We start from the raw sequence: 18,283 nt of genomic DNA, 5'->3' as shown, positions 1-18,283 counted from the left end.
TACACAGACACTAAGAGAACACAAATTCCAGCCCAGGCTACTATACCCAGCCAAACTCTCAATTACCATAGATGGAGAAACCAAAGTATTCCACGACAAAAGCAAATTCACACATTATTTCTCCACGAATCCAGCCCTTCAAAGGTTAATAACAGAAAAAAACCAATACAAGAACGGGAACAATGCCCTAGAAAAAACAAGAAGGTAATCCCTCAACAAACCAAAAAGAAGACAGCCACAAGAACAGAATGCCAACTTTAACAACAAAAATAACAGGAAGCAACAATTACTTTTCCTTAATATCTCTTAACATCAATGGTCTCAACTCACCAATAAAAAGACATAGACTAAAAAACTGGCTACACAAACAAGACCCAACATTTTGCTGTTTACAGGAGACACATCTCAGAGAAAAAGATAGACACTACCTCAGAATAAAAGACTGGAAAACAATTTTCCAAGCAAATGGTATGAAGAAACAAGCTGGAGTAGCCATCCTAATAACTGATAAGATTGACTTCCAACCCAAAGTCATCAAAAAAGACAAGGAGGGGCACTTCGTTCTCATCAAAGGTAAAATCCTCCAAGAGGAACTCTCAATTCTGAATATCTATGCTCCAAATACAAGGGCAGCCACATTCATTAAAGAAACTTTAGTAAAGCTCAAAGCACATATTGCACCTCACACAATAATAGTGGGAGACTTCAACACACCACTTTCACCAATGGACAGATCATGGAAACAGAAACTAAACAGGGACACACTGAAACTAACAGAAGTGATGAAACAAATGGATCTGACAGATATCTACAGAACATTTTATCCTAAAACAAAAGGATATACCTTCTTCTCAGCACCTCATGTTACCTTCTCCAAAATTGACCACATAATAGGTCACAAAACAGGCCTCAACAGATTCAAAAATATTGAAATTGTCCCATGTATCCTATCATATCACCATGCACTAAGGCTGATCATCAATAAGAAAAAAAAATAACAGAAAGCCAACACTCATGTGGAAACTGAACATCACAATTCTCAATGATACCTTGGTCAAGGAAGGAATAAAGAAAGAAATTAAAGACTTTTTGGAGTTTAATGAAAATGAAGCCACAACGTACCCAAACCTTTGGGACACAATGAAAGCATTTCTAAGAGGGAAACTCATAGCTCTGAGTGCCTCCAAGAAGAAACGGGAGAGAGCACATACTAGCAGCTTGACAACACATCTAAAAGCTCTAGAAAAAAATGAAGCAAATTCACCCAAGACGAGTAGACAGCAGGAAATAATTAAACTCAGGGGTGAAATCAACCACGTGGAAACAAGAAGAACCATTCAAAGAATTAACCAAATGAGGAGTTGGTTCTTTGAGAAAATCAACAAGATAGATAAACCCTTAGCTAGACTCACTAGAGGGCACAGAGACAAAATCCTAATTAACAAAATCAGAACTGAAAAGGGAGACATAACAACAGATCCTGAAGAAATCCAAAACACCATCAGATCCTTCTACAAAAGGCTATACTCAACAAAACTGGAAAACCTGGATGAAATGGACAAATTTCTGGACAGATACCAGGTACGAAAGTTGAATCAGGATCAAGTTGACCTTCTAAACAGTCCCATATCCCCTAAAGAAATAGAAGCAGTTATCAATAGTCTCCCAGCCAAAAAAAGCCCAGAACCAGACGGGTTTAGTGCAGAGTTCTATCAGACCTTCAAAGAAGATCTAATTCCAGTTGGGCACAAACTTTTTCACAAGATAGAAGTAGAAGGTACTCTACCCAACTCATTTTATGAAGCCACTATTACTCTGATACCTAAACCACAGAAAGATCCAACAAAGATAGAGAACTTCAGACCAATTTCTCTTATGAATATCGATGCAAAAATCCTCAATAAAATTCTCGCTAACCGAATTCAAGAACACGTTAAAGCAATCATCCATCCTGACCAAGTAGGTTTTATTCCAGGGATGCAGGGATGGTTTAATATACGAAAATCCATCAATGTAATCCACTATATAAACAAACTCAAAGACAAAAACCACATGATCATCTCGTTAGATGCAGAAAAAGCATTTGACAAGATCCAACACCCATTCATGATAAAAGTTCTGGAAAGATCAGGAATTCAAGGCCCATACCTAAACATGATAAAAGCAATCTACAGCAAACAAGTAGCCAACATCAAAGTAAATGGAGAGAAGCTGGAAGCAATCCCACTAAAATCAGGGACTAGACAAGGCTGCCCACTTTCTCCCTACCTTTTCAATATAGTACTTGAAGTATTAGCCAGAGCAATTCGACAACAAAAGGAGATCAAGGGGATACAAATTGGAAAGGAGGAAGTCAAAATATCACTTTTTGCAGATGATATGATAGTATATATAAGTGACCCTAAAAATTCAACCAGAGAACTCCTAAACCTGATAAACAGGTTCGGTGAAGTAGCTGGATATAAAATTAACTCAAACAAATCAATGGCCTTTCTCTACACAAAGAATAAACAGGCTGAGAAAGAAATTAGGGAAACAACGCCCTTCTCAATAGTCACAAATAATATAAAATATCTCGGCGTGACTCTAACTAAGGAAGTGAAAGATCTGTATGATAAAAACTTCAAGTCTCTGAAGAAAGAAATTAAAGAAGATCTCAGAAGATGGAAAGATCTCCCATGCTCATGGATTGGCAGGATCAACATTGTAAAAATGGCTATCTTGCCAAAAGCAATCTACAGATTCAATGCAATCCCCATCAAAATTCCAACTCAATTCTTCAACGAATTAGAAGGAGCAATTTGCAAATTCATCTGGAATAACAAAAAACCTAGGATAGCAAAAACTCTTCTCAAGGATAAAAGAACCTCTGGTGGAATCACCATGCCTGACCTAAAGCTTTACTACAGGGCAATTGTGGTAAAAACTGCATGGTACTGGTATAGAGACAGACAAGTAGACCAATGGAATAGAATTGAAGACCCAGAAATGAACCCACACACATATGGTCACTTCATCTTCGACAAGGGAGCTAAAACCATCCAGTGGAAGAAAGACAGCATTTTCAACAATTGGTGCTGGCACAATAGGTTGTTATCATGTAGAAGAATGCGAATCGATCCATACTTATCTCCTTGTACTATGGTTAAATCTAAATGGATCAAAGAACTTCACATAAAACCAGAGACACTGAAACTTATAGAGGAGAAAGTGGGGAAAAGCCTTGAAGATATGGGCACAGGGGAAAAATTCCTGAACAGAACAGCAATGGCTTGTGCTGTAAGATCGAGAATTGACAAATGGGGCCTAATGAAACTCCAAAGTTTCTGCAAGGCAAAAGACACCATCAATAAGACAAAGAGACCACCAACAGATTGGGAAAGGATCTTTACCTATCCTAAATCAGATAGGGGACTAATATCCAACATATATAAAGAACTCAAGAAGGTGGACTTCAGAAAATCAAATAACTCCATTAAAAAATGGGGCTCAGAACTGAACAAAGAATTCTCACCTGAGGAATACCGAATGGCAGAGAAGCACCTGAAAAAATGTTCAACATCCTTAATCATCAGGGAAATGCAAATCAAAACAACCCTGAGATTCCACCTCACATCAGTCAGAATGTCTAAGATCAAAAATTCAGGTGACAGCAGATGCTGGCGAGGATGTGGAGAAAGAGGAACACTCCTCCATTTTTGGTGGGATTGCAGGCTTGTACAACCACTCTGGAAATCTGTCTGGCGGTTCCTCAGAAAATTGGACATAGTACTACCGGAGGATCCAGCAATACCTCTCCTGGGCATATATCCAGAAGATGCCCCAACTGGTAATAAGGACACATGCTCCGCTGTGTTCATAGCAGCCTTATTTATAATAGCCAGAAGCTGGAAAGAACCCAGATGCCCTTCAACAGAGGAATGGATACAGAAAATGTGGTACATCTACACAATGGAGTACTACTCAGCTATTAAAAAGACTGAATTTATGAAATTCCTAGCCAAATGGATGGACCTGGAAGGCATCATCCTGAGTGAGGTAACACATTCACAAAGGAACTCACACAATATGTACTCACTGATAAGTGGATATTAGCCCAAAACCTAGGATACCCAAGATATAAGATACAATTTCCTAAACACATGAAACTCAAGAAAAATGAAGACTGAAGTGTGGACACTATGATCCTCCTTAGAAGTGGGAACAAAACACCCTTGGAAGGAGTTACAGAGACAAAGTTTGGAGCTGAGATGAAAGGATGGACCATGTAGAGACTGCCATATCCAGGGATCCACCCCATAATCAGCATCCAAACGCTGACACCATTGCATACACTAGCAAGATTTTATCGAAAGGACCCAGATGTAGCTGTCTCTTGTGAGACTATGCCGGGGCCTAGCAAACATAGAAGTGGATGCTCACAGTCAGCTAATGGATGGATCACAGGGCTCCCAATGGAGGAGCTAGAGAAAGTACCCAAGGAGCTAAAGGGATCTGCAACCCTATAGGTGGATCAACATTATGAACTAACCAGTACCCCGGAGCTCTTGACTCTAGCTGCATATATATCAAAAGATGGCCTAGTCGGCCATCACTGGAAAGAGAGGCCCATTGGACACGCAAACTTTATATGCCCCAGAACAGGGGAACGCCAGGGCCAAAAAGGGGTGTGGGTGGGTAGGGGAGTGGGGGTGGGTGGGTATCGGAGACTTTTGGTATAGCATTGGAAATGTAAATGAGCTAAATACCTAATAAAAAATGGAAAGAAAAAAAAAAAGAAAATTGATTGATAGTGCAATTAGTCACTGCCCCTTTACAGCCAAGTATTTAAAATATTTTGTCAACAAGTTATATTAATTCAAAAGGTTAGGTATTGTGAAATTTTAAAACTTTAACTTCTTAAAAGACAAAAAAGAGAAATTGTATCCCCATACATACTATTTAGTGCATTCCCATGCACACTATTTAAATCATACCTTTATTTTCGAAATTTGAAATTTAAATGTCAAAGAATTTAGTAAATGCTTTATAGTATCTTAAAGGGATTTACTTATTGGCTTATAGATTGATCCTAAAACAGCTACCTTATTAGAAAAGGGAAAAACAGGCTTTCTCCACAGAACGCTGCAGAAACATATTAATTCGTGTGACGAGCTGGCAGGTAAGTTGACTCAGTGTCCTGATTGAAATGACTAAAAAACTAAATGAAATTCATGTTTTAGATCCATCCTTACTTGTCATTTTTCCAGTTTAGAGTAGCTTCTAGCCTTTTAACTTTATGTCAATAGTATATCAGAGATTGTATATTCTGACTTAGTAAAATTAGTCATTTAATAGAGTCATAATGATTTTTCTCTTTTCTTCAGTGTGACCAGTCATTCTAACTCAATCTTAGACTGGTCTAATATTCAGTCCAATGTTAGAGATTCCTATATTCTAAATTACCTAGCAAAGTTAATTCAGAGCACATCCCCCACTTCCCCTAGATCCCTAATCTCAGAAGGATTGCTGGCCTTACAGCTAGTGGAAAAGGCTATTGAAGAGCAGTTTGTCACTTATATAGATTACTCCTTGCCCCTGCATCTGTTAATCTTTAATACGAATCATGTGCCTATAGAACTGCTATAGCAAAAATTTCCTATAATGTAGATACACTCAAGGATTTCTCCTAAATGTAATATCTTGCCATATCACAAAGCAGTGGCTCAGATGATTATCACTGAAAGAAGACAGGCATTAATTTATTTCGGAAAAGAGCCAGATATCATTGTTCAGCCTTTTAAGGGAACTATAGAAAGCTATATCCCCCAAGGTCACCAAAGGCTCATCTTGCCTTTACCTTATTTGTTCTAAATATTTTGCAAACTGATATTAAAGGTCAGTCTGCAGTGGATCACCACTGGCATCTAGTTACTTCTAATTCTTATGCATTGGTAAAATGGAAGGACCCCCTGACTAACGAATGGAAGGGTCCAGATCCAGTTCTAATTTGGGGTAGGGGCTCGGTTTGTGTTTTTCACGAGATAAAGATAGAGCGTGGTAGCTGCCAGAGAGATTAATTTGTTAGATGAACACAGATTCTGAATCTTCTTATAAGTATCACCTTGAGGACTAAAATTTCTCTTTTGCTTAATATTCAGCTAGAAACTAAAGCTCCCAGGAAAGCTGTTTTCCTGCTACTCTCTGAGCCAGCTCCCCTACAGAAGGCCGGAGAGTAGCCTTAGCTTTACAATTTGCAACTGAATAAAGTACCTGAACTTCCCCAAAAGAAGCTTTGTGATGTTACTCTTCACTCTCTAAGATATTTGTCTTTCAAGCAGGTCAATCTACACCTTCAGCTGGACTACAGTGGGCTTGCATTCCCCCGCCCCCAAGAGCACACAGGTGGCAACTGCTATCTTGATTCCCAGGACATTCCAGCATGAGGCTTTCAGTCTGAGTTAAAAATTAGGTTTACCAAGAGGGCTAGAAAAGTAGATATTTTTAATATTAATAGAGATTGGTTTTTATTCTGATAGACAGGCTTAGTCCCTTAGCTGGCCTCTGGCTTTTCACCCTTGCTGTTACTGCAAGGTGTCCTTAGTTCCTCAGGCTGTGGGAAATACAGGGATGAGGAAGAATGACTTCCAGTTCCTATTTTAGCCACAAATCGTGGTGTTACTAATGACATAATTCTTGCCTAGGCCTTGCTAAATCTGAAGTTGATGATTCTCCTTTAGGAGCTGCACAGTACTCAGAACTGTGCATACTGGTTTGTGATCGTATGAATTCAGTATGGGTATCGCTTAGTGCAGAGAACTACTGCAGGGGAAGGTCCAGCTTGACCATTTCTGAGTTTCCTGTGGCTTATACCCGTTTTAAAAAGGAGGTTGGTATCTAATTTTGGCTAAAAACCAAAAATATCTACGGCTCTGCCTCCCCTCCCCAAAAGATACCAAGAGCCACAGGTGTGGGTCGTGACAACACCCATGGGAGAAATCTGGTCAATGTCCACCCAAGCCAAGGTTAAAAGCCCACTCATCTACGGATGAGAAAATCTTTTGATCACCTCAGTTAAGTGTTGCCTTATTTAACTTAATTAATGGGGGGGAGAGAGGTTGGAGATCGTACTGTCTTCACTGCTTCCCACCCCAAAATAAAAGCCAATTGGCCTTGTACTACGGAGCCAGTCGCCACCCCCTTCTCTCTGTTTCCCGCCTGTCATCCAAAAATGCAGAGGAATATCAACTCAGTGTTATTCTTAATAAAGTGTATTTCAAGTTTGTTCAGCCAAACTTAGCCAGGGTTCCAACGCCCTACTTAAAATTCAACTAGGAAGCTACCTATTCAGTACTAATTAGCATTATAAAGTCAGAGCCTGCAGCTCCAGGCTTTTCAGTTAGTTGTTTACTAGGATAGAAAGGACAGTCTCAGCCAGATACAGTTTACCATAAGAAAAGTTAGGGAATCCCATGGAGACAGGTTTTTTCTTTAGCCCTAGAATTCAGGCAGAACTATTGAGCATAAATAAACTTTTTGCCTCAGGCCAACTTTTTCTTTTTTTTATTTTTTGTTAACAAAAGGGAGGAAATGTAGTCTCCCCTCCCCCAGCCTGAAACCTGCTTGCTCAGGGGTGGAGCTTCCCGCTCAATCTTTCTGCCATGCCCACTGCTGGAACCTGCCGCTTTGCTGTTCGGAGCCGTGCATGTGGTCACCCTGCTATTGGACCCCAAGACTAATTGGCAGGAATCAGGTCCCCTTCCCCTGCTTTATAATTGCGTGTGGAACAGTAAAATTGAGCTTTGATCAGAATGACTGTCTTAGCTGCATTTCTTTCTCTCGCCACCTAGCCCCTCTTCTCTTCCAGGTTTCCAAAATGCCTTTCCAGGCTAGAACCCATGTTGTGATCTGCTGGCCGGACACAACAGTCCAGTATCATCAAGATGGTAGCATGAGAGCATCCAGGCAGATGTGGGACAGGAGGAGCTAAGAGTTCTAGTAGTGCTACTCCCTGAGCCAAGCATGCAAACTATAACATGTATGTGTCCTTCTCTATCTCTTCCTATTAGTTTTGGTCTAAAATCCATTTTGTCAGATATTTTTCAGGTACACCAGCTTTTTTTTTTCATTTCCTTTTTAAAATATATATATGTCTATGATGTCTATGTCTATCTATATCTTTCTATCTTTCTATCTATCTATCTATCTTTTTCCACCCTTACCTTGAGATGATGTCTATCCTTGATGTTACAGTGTGTTTTTTTGGATGCACCAGCACAATGACTTCTGTTTTAGTTGTGTTAGTCTGTGTTTTTTTATTGGAGAACTGAAACCACTGTTACTGAACTATATCAATGAGCAGTGTTGATTTATTTTCTTGTTGTGACACCTCTCTCTCTCTCCCTCTCTCTCTCTCTCTCTCTCTCTCTCTCTCTCTCTCTCTCTCTGTGTGTGTGTGTGTGTGTATGTGTGTGTGTGTGTGTGTGTGTGTGTGTGTGTATTTCTCACTTTTTTGATTTGCTGACCTGGGATTATTTATTTCTTGTGTTTTCTTGGATGCAGCCAATTTCTTCAGATTGAAATTTTACTTCTAGCATCTTCTGTATGGCTGGATTAATAGCCAGGTATTGCTTAAATTTGGTTTTATTATGGGATATCTTATTTTTCCCCATATTTTTTGATTGAAAATTTAGGGTATAGTAGTCTGGTGTGGATTCTAGGCCTCTTAGAGTCTGCAGAACATTTTTTTCAGGCTTCTCTCTTTTAGAGTCTCCAGTGACATGTAAAGGGTTAGTCCAATAGGTCTTCCTTTATATGTTACTTGGTCCTTTTTTTATTCAGCTTTTAATATTTTCTTTGGTCTATACTTAGGTCAAGGGGAATTTCTTTCCTGGTTCAGTCTGTTTGGTGTTCTTTATGTTTCTTGCACGATGTTTGGCATCTCAGTTAGGTTAGAGCAATTTTCTTCCATAAATTTGCTTTTTTAACAAATCGATACCTTTGATGGGCTATTTCTCTTCATCTATGATTATTATTCTTAGTTTTTATCTTCTCATTGTGTCCTGGATTTCCTGGATATTTTGGATTATGAGCCTTTTGCATTTTGCATTTTCTTTGACTGTTGTGTCAATGTTTTTTAAGGTATCTTTGCCCCTGATATTCTCTCTTCTGTCTCTTGTATTCTATTGGTGATGATTAAATCTATGATTCCTGATCTCTTTTCTAGGTTTTCTAACTCTAGGATTTTCTCTCTTTGTTATGTCTTTATTGTTTCTATTTACATTTTTAGATCTTGAATGGTTTTGTTCATTTACTTTACCTGTTTGATTATGTTGTCCTATAATTTTTTTAAATTTTTAAAATTAGGTATTTATTTCATTTACATCTCCAATGCTATCCCAAAACACCCCCAAACTCCCCCACCAACTCCCCCAACCACCCACTCCCACTTCTTGGCCCTGGTATTCCCCTGAACTGAAGCAGATAAAGTGTGCACGACCAATGGGCCTCTCTTTCCACTAATGGCCAACTAGGCCATCTTCTGATACATATGCAGCTAGAGACACGAGCTCTGGGAGGTACTGGGTAGTTCATATTGTTCCACTTATAGGGTTGCAGATCCCTTTAGCTCCTTGGTTACTTTCTCTAGCTCCTGCAATGGGGGCCCTGTGATCCATCCAATAGCTGACTGTGAGCATCCACTTCTGTCTTTGCTAGGCCCCGGCTTAGTCTCACAAGAGACAGCTATATCAGGGTCCTTTCAGCAAAATCTTGCTAGTGTATGCAATGGTGTCAGCGTTTGGAAGCTGATTATGGGATGGATCCCCGGATATGGCAGTCTCTAGGTGGTCCATCCTTTCGTCTCAGCTCCAAACTGTGTCTCTGTAACTCCTTCCATGGGAGTTTTGTTCCCAACTCTAAGAAGGGGGAACGTGTCCACACTTTGGTCTTCGTTCTTCTTCAGTTTCATGTGTTTAGCAAATTGTATCTTATATCATGGGTATTCTAAATTTCTGGGCTAATATCCATTTATCACTGAGTACATATTGTATGAGTTCCTTTGTGATTGGATTACCTCACTCAGGATGATGCCATCCAGGTCCATCCATTTGCCTAGGAATTTTATGAATTCATTCTTTTTAATAGCTGAGTAGTATTCCATTGTGTAAATGTACCACATTTTGTGTGTCCATTCCTCTGTTGAGGGACATCTGGGTTCTTTCCAGCTTCTGGCTATTATAAATAAGGCTGCTAAAAACATAGTGGAGCATGTGTCCTTCTTACCAGTTGGAACATCTTCTGGATATATGCCCAGGAGAGGTATTGCAGGATATTCCAGTAGTACTATGTCCACTTTTGTGAGGAACCGCCAGACTGATTTCCAGAGTGATTGTACAAGCTTGCAATCCCACCAACAGTGGAGGAGTGTTCCTATTTCCCCACATCCTTGCCAGCATCTGCTTTCACCTGAATTTTTGAACTTAGCCATTCTGACTAGTGTGAGGTGGAATCTCAGGGTTGTTTTGATTTGCATTTCCCTGATGATTAAGGATGTTGAACATTTTTTCAGGTGCTTCTCTGCCATTCGGTATTCCTTAGGTGAGAATTCTCTGTTTAGCTCTGAGCCCCATTTTTTAATGGGGTTATTTGATTTTCTGGAGTCCACCTTCTTGAGTTCTTTATATATATTGGATATTAGTCCCCTATCTGATTTAGGATAGGTAAAGATCCTTTCCCAATCTGTTGGTGGCCTTTTTGTCTTATTGACAGTGTCTTTTGCCTTGCAGAAGCTTTGCAATTTTATGAGGTCCCATTTGTCAATTCTCGATCTTACAGCACAAGCCATTGCTGTTCTATTCAGGAATTTTCCCCCTGTACCCATATCTTTGAGGCTTTTCCCTACTTTCTCCTCTATGAGTTTCAGTGTCTCTGTTTTTATGTGGAGGTCCATAATCCACTTAGGTTTGACCTTAGTACAAGGAGATAGAAATGGATCAATTCGCATTCCTCTACATGATAACCACCAGTTGTGCCAGCACCATTTGTTGAAAATGCTGTCTTTTTTCCACTGGAAAAAAATTCCTTGTCAAAGATCAAGTGACCATAGGTGTGTGGGTTCATTTCCGGGTCTTCAATTCTATTCCATTGGTATACTTGTCTGTTGCTATACCAGTACCATGCAGTTTTTATCACAATTGCTCTGTAGTACAGCTTTAGGTCAGGCATGGTGATTCAACCAGAGGTTCTTTTATCCTTGAGAAGAGTTTTTGCTATCCTAGGTTTTTTCTTATTCCAGATGAATCTGCCGATTTCCCTTTCTAATTCGTTGAAGAATTGAGTTAGAATTTTGATGGGGATTGCATTGAATATGTAGATTGCTTTTGGCAAGATAAGCATTTTTACTATATTGATCCTGCCAATCCATGAGCAAGGGAGGACTTTCCATCTTCTGAGATCTTCTTTAATTTCTTTCTTCAGTGACTTGAAGTTCTTATCATACAGATCTTTCACTTCCTTAGTTAGAGTCACGCCAAGGTATTTTATATTATTTTTGACTATTGAGAAGGGTGTTGTTTCCCTAATTTCTTTATTAGCCTGTTTATCCTTTGTGTACAGGAAGGCCATTGACTTGTTTGAGTTAATTTTATATCCAGCTACTTCATTGAAGCTGTTTATCAGGCTTAGGAGTTCTCTGGTGGAATTTTTAGGGTCACTTATATATACCATCATATCATCTGCAAAAAGTGATATTTTGACTTCTTTCTTTCCAATTTGTATCCCCTTGATCTCCTTTTGTTTTCGAATTGCTCTGGCTAGGACTTCAAGTACAATGTTGAATAGGTAGGGAGCAAGTGGGCAGTCTTGTCTAGTACCTGATTTTAGAGGGATTGCTTCCAGCTTCTCACCATTTACTTTGATGTTGGCTACTGGTTTACTTTAGATTGCTTTTATCATGTTTAGATATGGGCCTTGAATTCCTGATCTTTCCAAGACTTTTATCATGAATGGGTGTTGGATTTTGTCAAATGCTGTCTCAGCATCTAACGAGATGATCATGTGGTTTTTGTCTTTGAGTTTGTTTATATACTGGATTACATTGATGAATTTCTGTATATTGAACCATCCCTGCATCCCTGGGATGAAACCTACTTGGTCAGGATGGACGGTTGTTTTGATGTGTTCTTGGATTCAATTAGCGAGAACTTTATTGAGTATTTTTGCATCTATATTCATAAGGGAAATAGGTGTGAAGTTCTCTATCTTTGTTGGGTCATTTTGTGGTTTAGGTATCAGAGTAATTGTGGCTTCATAGAATGTGTTGGGTAGAGTACCTTCTGCTTCTATTTTGTAGAATAGTTTGTGAAGAACTGGAATTAGATCTTCTTTGAAGGTCTGATAGAACTCTGCACTAAACCCATCTGGTCCTGGGCTTTTTTTGGTTGGGAGACCATTAATGACTGTTTCTATTTCTTTAGGGGATATAGGATTGTTTACATCATTAACCTGAGATTGATTTAACTTTGGTACCTGGTATCTGTCTAGAAACTTGTGCATTTCCTCCAGGTTCTCCAGTTTTGTTGAGTATAGCCTTTTGTAGAAGGATCTGATGGTGTTTTGGATTTCTTCAGGATCTCTTGTTATGTCTCCCTTTTCATTTCTGATTTTGTTAATTAGGATGCGTTCCCTGTGTCCTCTAGTGAGTCTGGCTAAGGGTTTATTTATCTTGTTGATTTTCCCAAAGAACCAGCTCCTCGATTGGTTGATTCTTTGAATAGTTCTTCTTTTTCCACTTGGTTGATTTCGCCCCTGAGTTTGATTATTTCCTGCTGTCTACTCCTCTTGGGTGAATTTGCTTCCTTTTGTTCCAGAGTTTTTAGGTGTGTTGTCAAGCTGCTAATGTGTGCTCTCTCTAGTTCCTTTTAGGAGGCACTCAGAGCTATGAGTTTTCCTCTTAGAAATGCTTTCATTGTGTCCCATAAGTTTGGGTATGTTGTGGCTTCATTTTCATTAAACTCCAAAAAGTCCTTAATTTCTTTCTTAATTCCTTCCTTGACCAAGGTATCATTGAGAATTGTGTTGTTCAGTTTCCACTTGATCGTTTGCTTTCCATTATTTATGAGGTTATTGAAGATCAGCCTTAGTCCATGGTGATCTGATAGGATGCATGGGACTATACAGAACACAGGTAATCAGGTAGAAGCCCTTAAAGAGGAAACACAAAAATCCCTTAAAGAATTATAGGGCCTGAGCATCGGTGGGAGACATCTTGGTTCTGGGAATCCACCGAGACTAGTCTGCACAGGTGAGAGTGTGGAATACAGAAGCTAACAGCTACTGGGACAGGTGGGAGCCACAGAGCTTCTGAGGCAGCCCCCTCTTCAGGCTCCAGACATCTGGGCATCTCCCCTGCCAGAGGAGAGGTGTCTACCCTGCCCGGGAGGGCTTTGCAGGAGCTTCTGGGGGAGCCATCTTGGTTCCCGGATCCTTCTGAGACTAGTCTGTGCAGGTGAGAGTGTGGACTATAGAAGCTAACAGCTTCTGTGACAGACCAAAGCAACACAGCTTCTGGGACAGGTCCTGTTTTGGGCCTTCATCGGCCAGGAGGGAGGTCTGAACGCCAGATATCTGTGCACCTTCCCTGTAAGAGGAGAGCTTGCCTGAAGAGAGTGCTCTGACCACTGAAACTCAGAGGAGAGACATAGTCTCCCAGGTCTGCTGATAGAGGCTAACAGAATCATCCAAACCCTGTAGAGAGTTGGATTTTGGCTTTACAACCCTGAAACTTGAAAAACATCTTTCCATATGATAGTGAGAGTTCATATATTCTACAAAGACATCTAAAGGTTTAATGGTGTTGTTTCTAACATGATATTTACATCATTTAGACTGGAAGTCCCTTTTCTTTCTGAAGGGCAGTGAGGACAAGTAACAATGTTTGAAATAAGGAACTTACCTCCAGCTATTTCTTCTCACTCTGTGGTAATGCAACCTGACTGCTGTCATTTTCAGTGATTTCATTTGGTCAGGGAAAATATCAACATTCATATTACTTATGAAAGGCTACACTAAATTTCCATCATGGAAATTACTAAATAAACATTTACCCCCCTTCAAAAAAACAAACACACAAAATATATGTCTTTTATCTGAATGATTGAAATAAAGTCTGTAGTGCTGAGAATGCTCTAATCAGTTACTATACCCTCAAAGATACTGTCCCTTTAACAAAACCTCTCCAATGTATTGCCTCCTAACAACAAAATATGGTGGCACTATCTGCTCTCCCTCCTCACCCTATGAAATGAGTGATTTCTGGATATTAAAACAGTGAACTGGGTGCAGTCAGGTCCAAGAATGCAGTCTAGATTAAAAAACATTGAATGCTTCTATAGAAGTATGTGTATACCTCTTAACATCTCAGTCCCTTGATAGCTACACATTTGAAATGACTTAGCCCCAGGAAGGACAAGTGCCTGTATGATGATCAACACACCTTGCATAGGAGGAGTACGAGTAGGGATGTCAGTTCTTACCACCTCACTGATGATCATAAACAATGAAATAATTTCATTAGTCGTATATTAATCAGTACACATGCATGTTTGTGACTGAATATTCACACGGGAAAGGCAAAGTATCTGAATTAAAGCCAAAATTAGCATCATTTCACAGCTGTTCTTTCTAAGAAGGGGACACAATTTTAAGGAATTTACATTAAGAATGTCTCAGACTCACAGACAATTACATTTTTCTTTATTTATAAAAGATTTCATGTATCCATTTGAATCAACTGTATTATCCAATAAGTGTTTAGTAACACCCAAGCCAGGTTAGTGACTTTGAAAATAACATTAAATAACATGATTTTCAGTTTTTCAAGATAGTTTTTTTCATTGAATCTGATAGCCCATGCCTACAATTCCAACACCCTGGAAACAAAGGCAAGTGGTTCTCTCAGAAGCCAAGGTCAGTCTGGTCTATATAGCAAATTCTAGTCCAGCCATGACTACAAAAGTGATACCCTCTTTCAAAAATAATTATTTTAAGTGATATTGATGACATATTAAGACATTATACAGATTTATCATAGATATCGCATATTACGCCTATGAGACTAGATCAGACAGAAAATCAGACAGCCTAGTTTTGAAATAGTAAAGGTGACTTGAATTTTCTCCTTTTTTAGGCTCCTTTGGCATCCAGCCTGAGCACAGGTAAAAGCCTTCTTTGAGCTCTTTGTTCTTAAGAGCATACACCATGGGGTTCAGAGCAGGGGGAATAACATTGTGCGGCACATTCAGCAGAAGTAGGATGACAGGAACTGTCATTTTTGCACTGTGGGTGATGGGCATGACAATGATAACAGTGTAGAAGAAAAAGATTAGGATGAGGTGAGAAGTACAGGTACTTAAGGTTTGAGATGCAGCTTTTGGGGAGTTCAGCCTAAGCACAGACGGAAGAATCAAAGCATAAGAAACTATAATTAAACCAAGGTCACTACCCATGACTGCCCATGCCAGGAAGAGCTGGTTAATGCTGTCGATCTTCCTGTCATCACAGGCAAGGCTAGTGACCCCCGGGTTAGGACAAAAACAGTGGTTGATTTGATTCCGGGAACAGTAATTTCTCTGAGCAGCCAACACAGGTACTGACATGGGAGCCACAAAATTTCTGAAGGCCATTATCACAGTTGCTTTGACCACAAAAGATTCAGTAACTATTGAAGAATATCTCAGTGGTCTGCGAATTGCCACATACCTATCTATAGCCATGCAGACAAAGATGTCTGACTCCATGGCAACAAAGCAATGGATGGCATACATCTGAGCAAAGCACTCATTGAAACTGATAGCCTTAGCATTGAACCATAAGATGGCTAAAATCTTGGGCATGATAGTAGTTGCCAGACCCATGTCCACAATAGCAAGAATGCCCAGGAAATGGTACATAGGCTGGTGTAGTGATGCCTCTTGGTAAATGAAAGTCACAATAAGTATGTTGGCAATGAGAGCCAAGACATAGAGCAGAGCCAGGGGGAGGGAGAGCCAGTGTTGCCAGCTGTGGATACCTGGAAATCCCATGAGAATGAACTCAGACACCTGGAACCTAGAGCTGCTGGAATCTCTGAGAATCTGGAACATCTCTTGCTAATAATAAAATAATGCCTGCTTACTAGTTCTGAGTATCTGTGTGACAGTGTTGGATGCAGACTTGCCCAGGGTATGATATTGAGGGCTGAATTTGAATCTTCATCTTTCCATCTTGCTACTGACACTTGTTATTCTTATGATACAGGAACCCTTGTAGGTAGCATGTTATATTTTAATTCATCAAATCACATACTGAATTCCTTGGTGCATACCATGTTTTACTGCTATCACCTAATTCAGAAATAGAATATTAGAGAAAATCAGATTATGGTTAATGATCTCCCATGTAGTAGGTCATTCACTCTGTTGTGCATGATGGAAATAACCTGATACTTTAGCATAATGGGTATATTTGATTTGACTAAGGGTTGCTTTGGAGACCTACAATATTAGACCTTGATAGAGATTTCTATGTACACATTTTTCTTTGCTACCGTCTTAGACTGAGTTAAATTCTGGTCCTCCTATATGCTGGGTATTCAATCACTGATTTATATAAAAAATGTTAACCATTAAATTATTTATTGCCATGTGATATGCATTCATAAGTTCACATGTGTAAGTTTATGTGAAACTAGATGTATTTTAAGATGAATGACTGTGGGCAAGAGCTACACCAGCTTCCCCTCACTCATTGATGTCCAGGTTTCTCTTTTGTTTCTTGAAAACTGTTGCAGACTCTTTCAAGTTCATTACTCCTCAATAATAACAGTCAAAATTTTTTGAGATAGGATCTCACTATTTAGGCTCACTGTTGTGGAACTCACTAGGTAGACTAGGTAGGGCATGAACTTACAGCCTATGTCATCCTGAGTGTTAGAATTAAGGGCATGTACCACACACCAAGTAACAGTCAACTCTCAGTGCATGTGTAAGCAAGTAGGAAGACCAGGGAATCCACTAACATGTTTTTGAGTTAAGAATATGAACTATATGTCCAAGATGACGTCTTGTTTCCTTAAGTTTATTTTCCACATATGAGAAAAATGTGCTCGTTATATTACCCATGTTTCCTGTATTGATATATTATAATGATTACTATTGGTTTACTTGCTGCATTTTCAAAATATTTTTTAAACTCTCTGTCAAAGATTTAATATAATAATGACCAAGAAAATACTTAGTATAAATTAAATTATATTTTTAATAAAAATTAAAGTGCTTTAAATATTACACACCTTTATTTTTGCAGCAAAAACAGATTTTTACTATGCTAAAGGTCTGTAGCGATAGCTTGAAACATGAATATCTCAATGTATCAAGAACAATATTAAAGGCATCTAATTTCTATCTTCCTTTCCAACCCTGAAGATGTTTCAAACCCTCATTTGATCATCCTCAATCTTTACAGCCCATTTTCCCCCTCAACATGGCAGTAGACTCACCCAGTTCAGCTTTGCTGTCTAAGATGGATTCTTTTCATCTTAGTCTAAGTATGTCTCAAAAGTAGAAAGTAAAAGATGTTGCTTCTGAAGAAGCAGGAAGAACTGGCAACAAACAAGTGTCCAGACTGTGATCAGCATCAGTTCTGTAGCTTCTTACTTGGCCATGATTGTCATCTGACTCCCACCATTTCCAATGATGCCTGTTTGTTTAGGAAAAATAGAGATTTTTCACCACCACCATCACCACCACCACCACCATCATCATCATCATAATCAAAATATGACGAGCTAGACAGAAATGAGCTCTGAAGATTGTGGAAATATTTTCTCCAAGGAATTAGCAATCATTTTCATAACTGACTTTGATCTGAGTGAATGGAATCAAAGCTGCCTTTCTAAAGAACGAATCAATCCGGCAATCAACTGGAACACACTGAAAGTGCCTGAGCCCTCTAACAAAACTTCTTGGCAGTGGATCTACAACCATTCCCAAAAACACCCTGTGTGTCTCCAACCTGTCACATGTCCTCTCATACCTAGTTTCTGGTTGGCAAAAAGAAAAAAATAAAGAGGTGAAAATAACCTGCTTGAGATGGGGTTTGTTTGTTTGTTTTCTTTTTTCTTTTTGTTTTTTGTCTTGTTTTTTGTTTTTGTTTTTTGTTGTTGTTGGTTTTTTTTTTTTTTTTTTTGAGACAGGGTTTCTCTGTGTAGCCATGGCTGTCCTGGAAGTCACTCTGTAGACCAGGCTGGTCTCGAACTCAGAAATCC

General features: G+C 39.3%; 1 protein-coding gene across 1 annotated transcript; it reads right to left on the bottom strand.

The window, feature by feature from the left end:
• Nucleotides 1-15,086: 15,086 nt before the first annotated feature.
• Olfr663 (olfactory receptor 663) lies at nucleotides 15,087-16,121 on the bottom strand. Its single transcript, NM_001011757.1, has one exon. It carries the CDS (start codon nucleotides 16,119-16,121, stop codon nucleotides 15,087-15,089), a length of 1,035 nt encoding a protein of 344 aa, NP_001011757.1.
• Between the last annotated feature and the right edge of the window lie 2,162 nt (nucleotides 16,122-18,283).

The sequence above is a fragment of the Mus musculus genome, chromosome 7 (assembly GCF_000001635.26).
Source record: "Mus musculus strain C57BL/6J chromosome 7, GRCm38.p6 C57BL/6J".
NCBI classification, from domain to species: Eukaryota; Metazoa; Chordata; class Mammalia; order Rodentia; family Muridae; genus Mus; species Mus musculus.
The sequence above is the reverse complement of the archived record's forward strand: the minus strand, read 5'-3'. Positions and strand labels throughout refer to the sequence as shown.

Excerpts from the sequence above, each read along its gene's own strand:
- Olfr663 (NM_001011757.1), bottom strand. The coding sequence starts at position 16,121 with ATGTTCCAGATTCTCAGAGATTCCAGCAGCTCTAGGTTCCAGGTGTCT.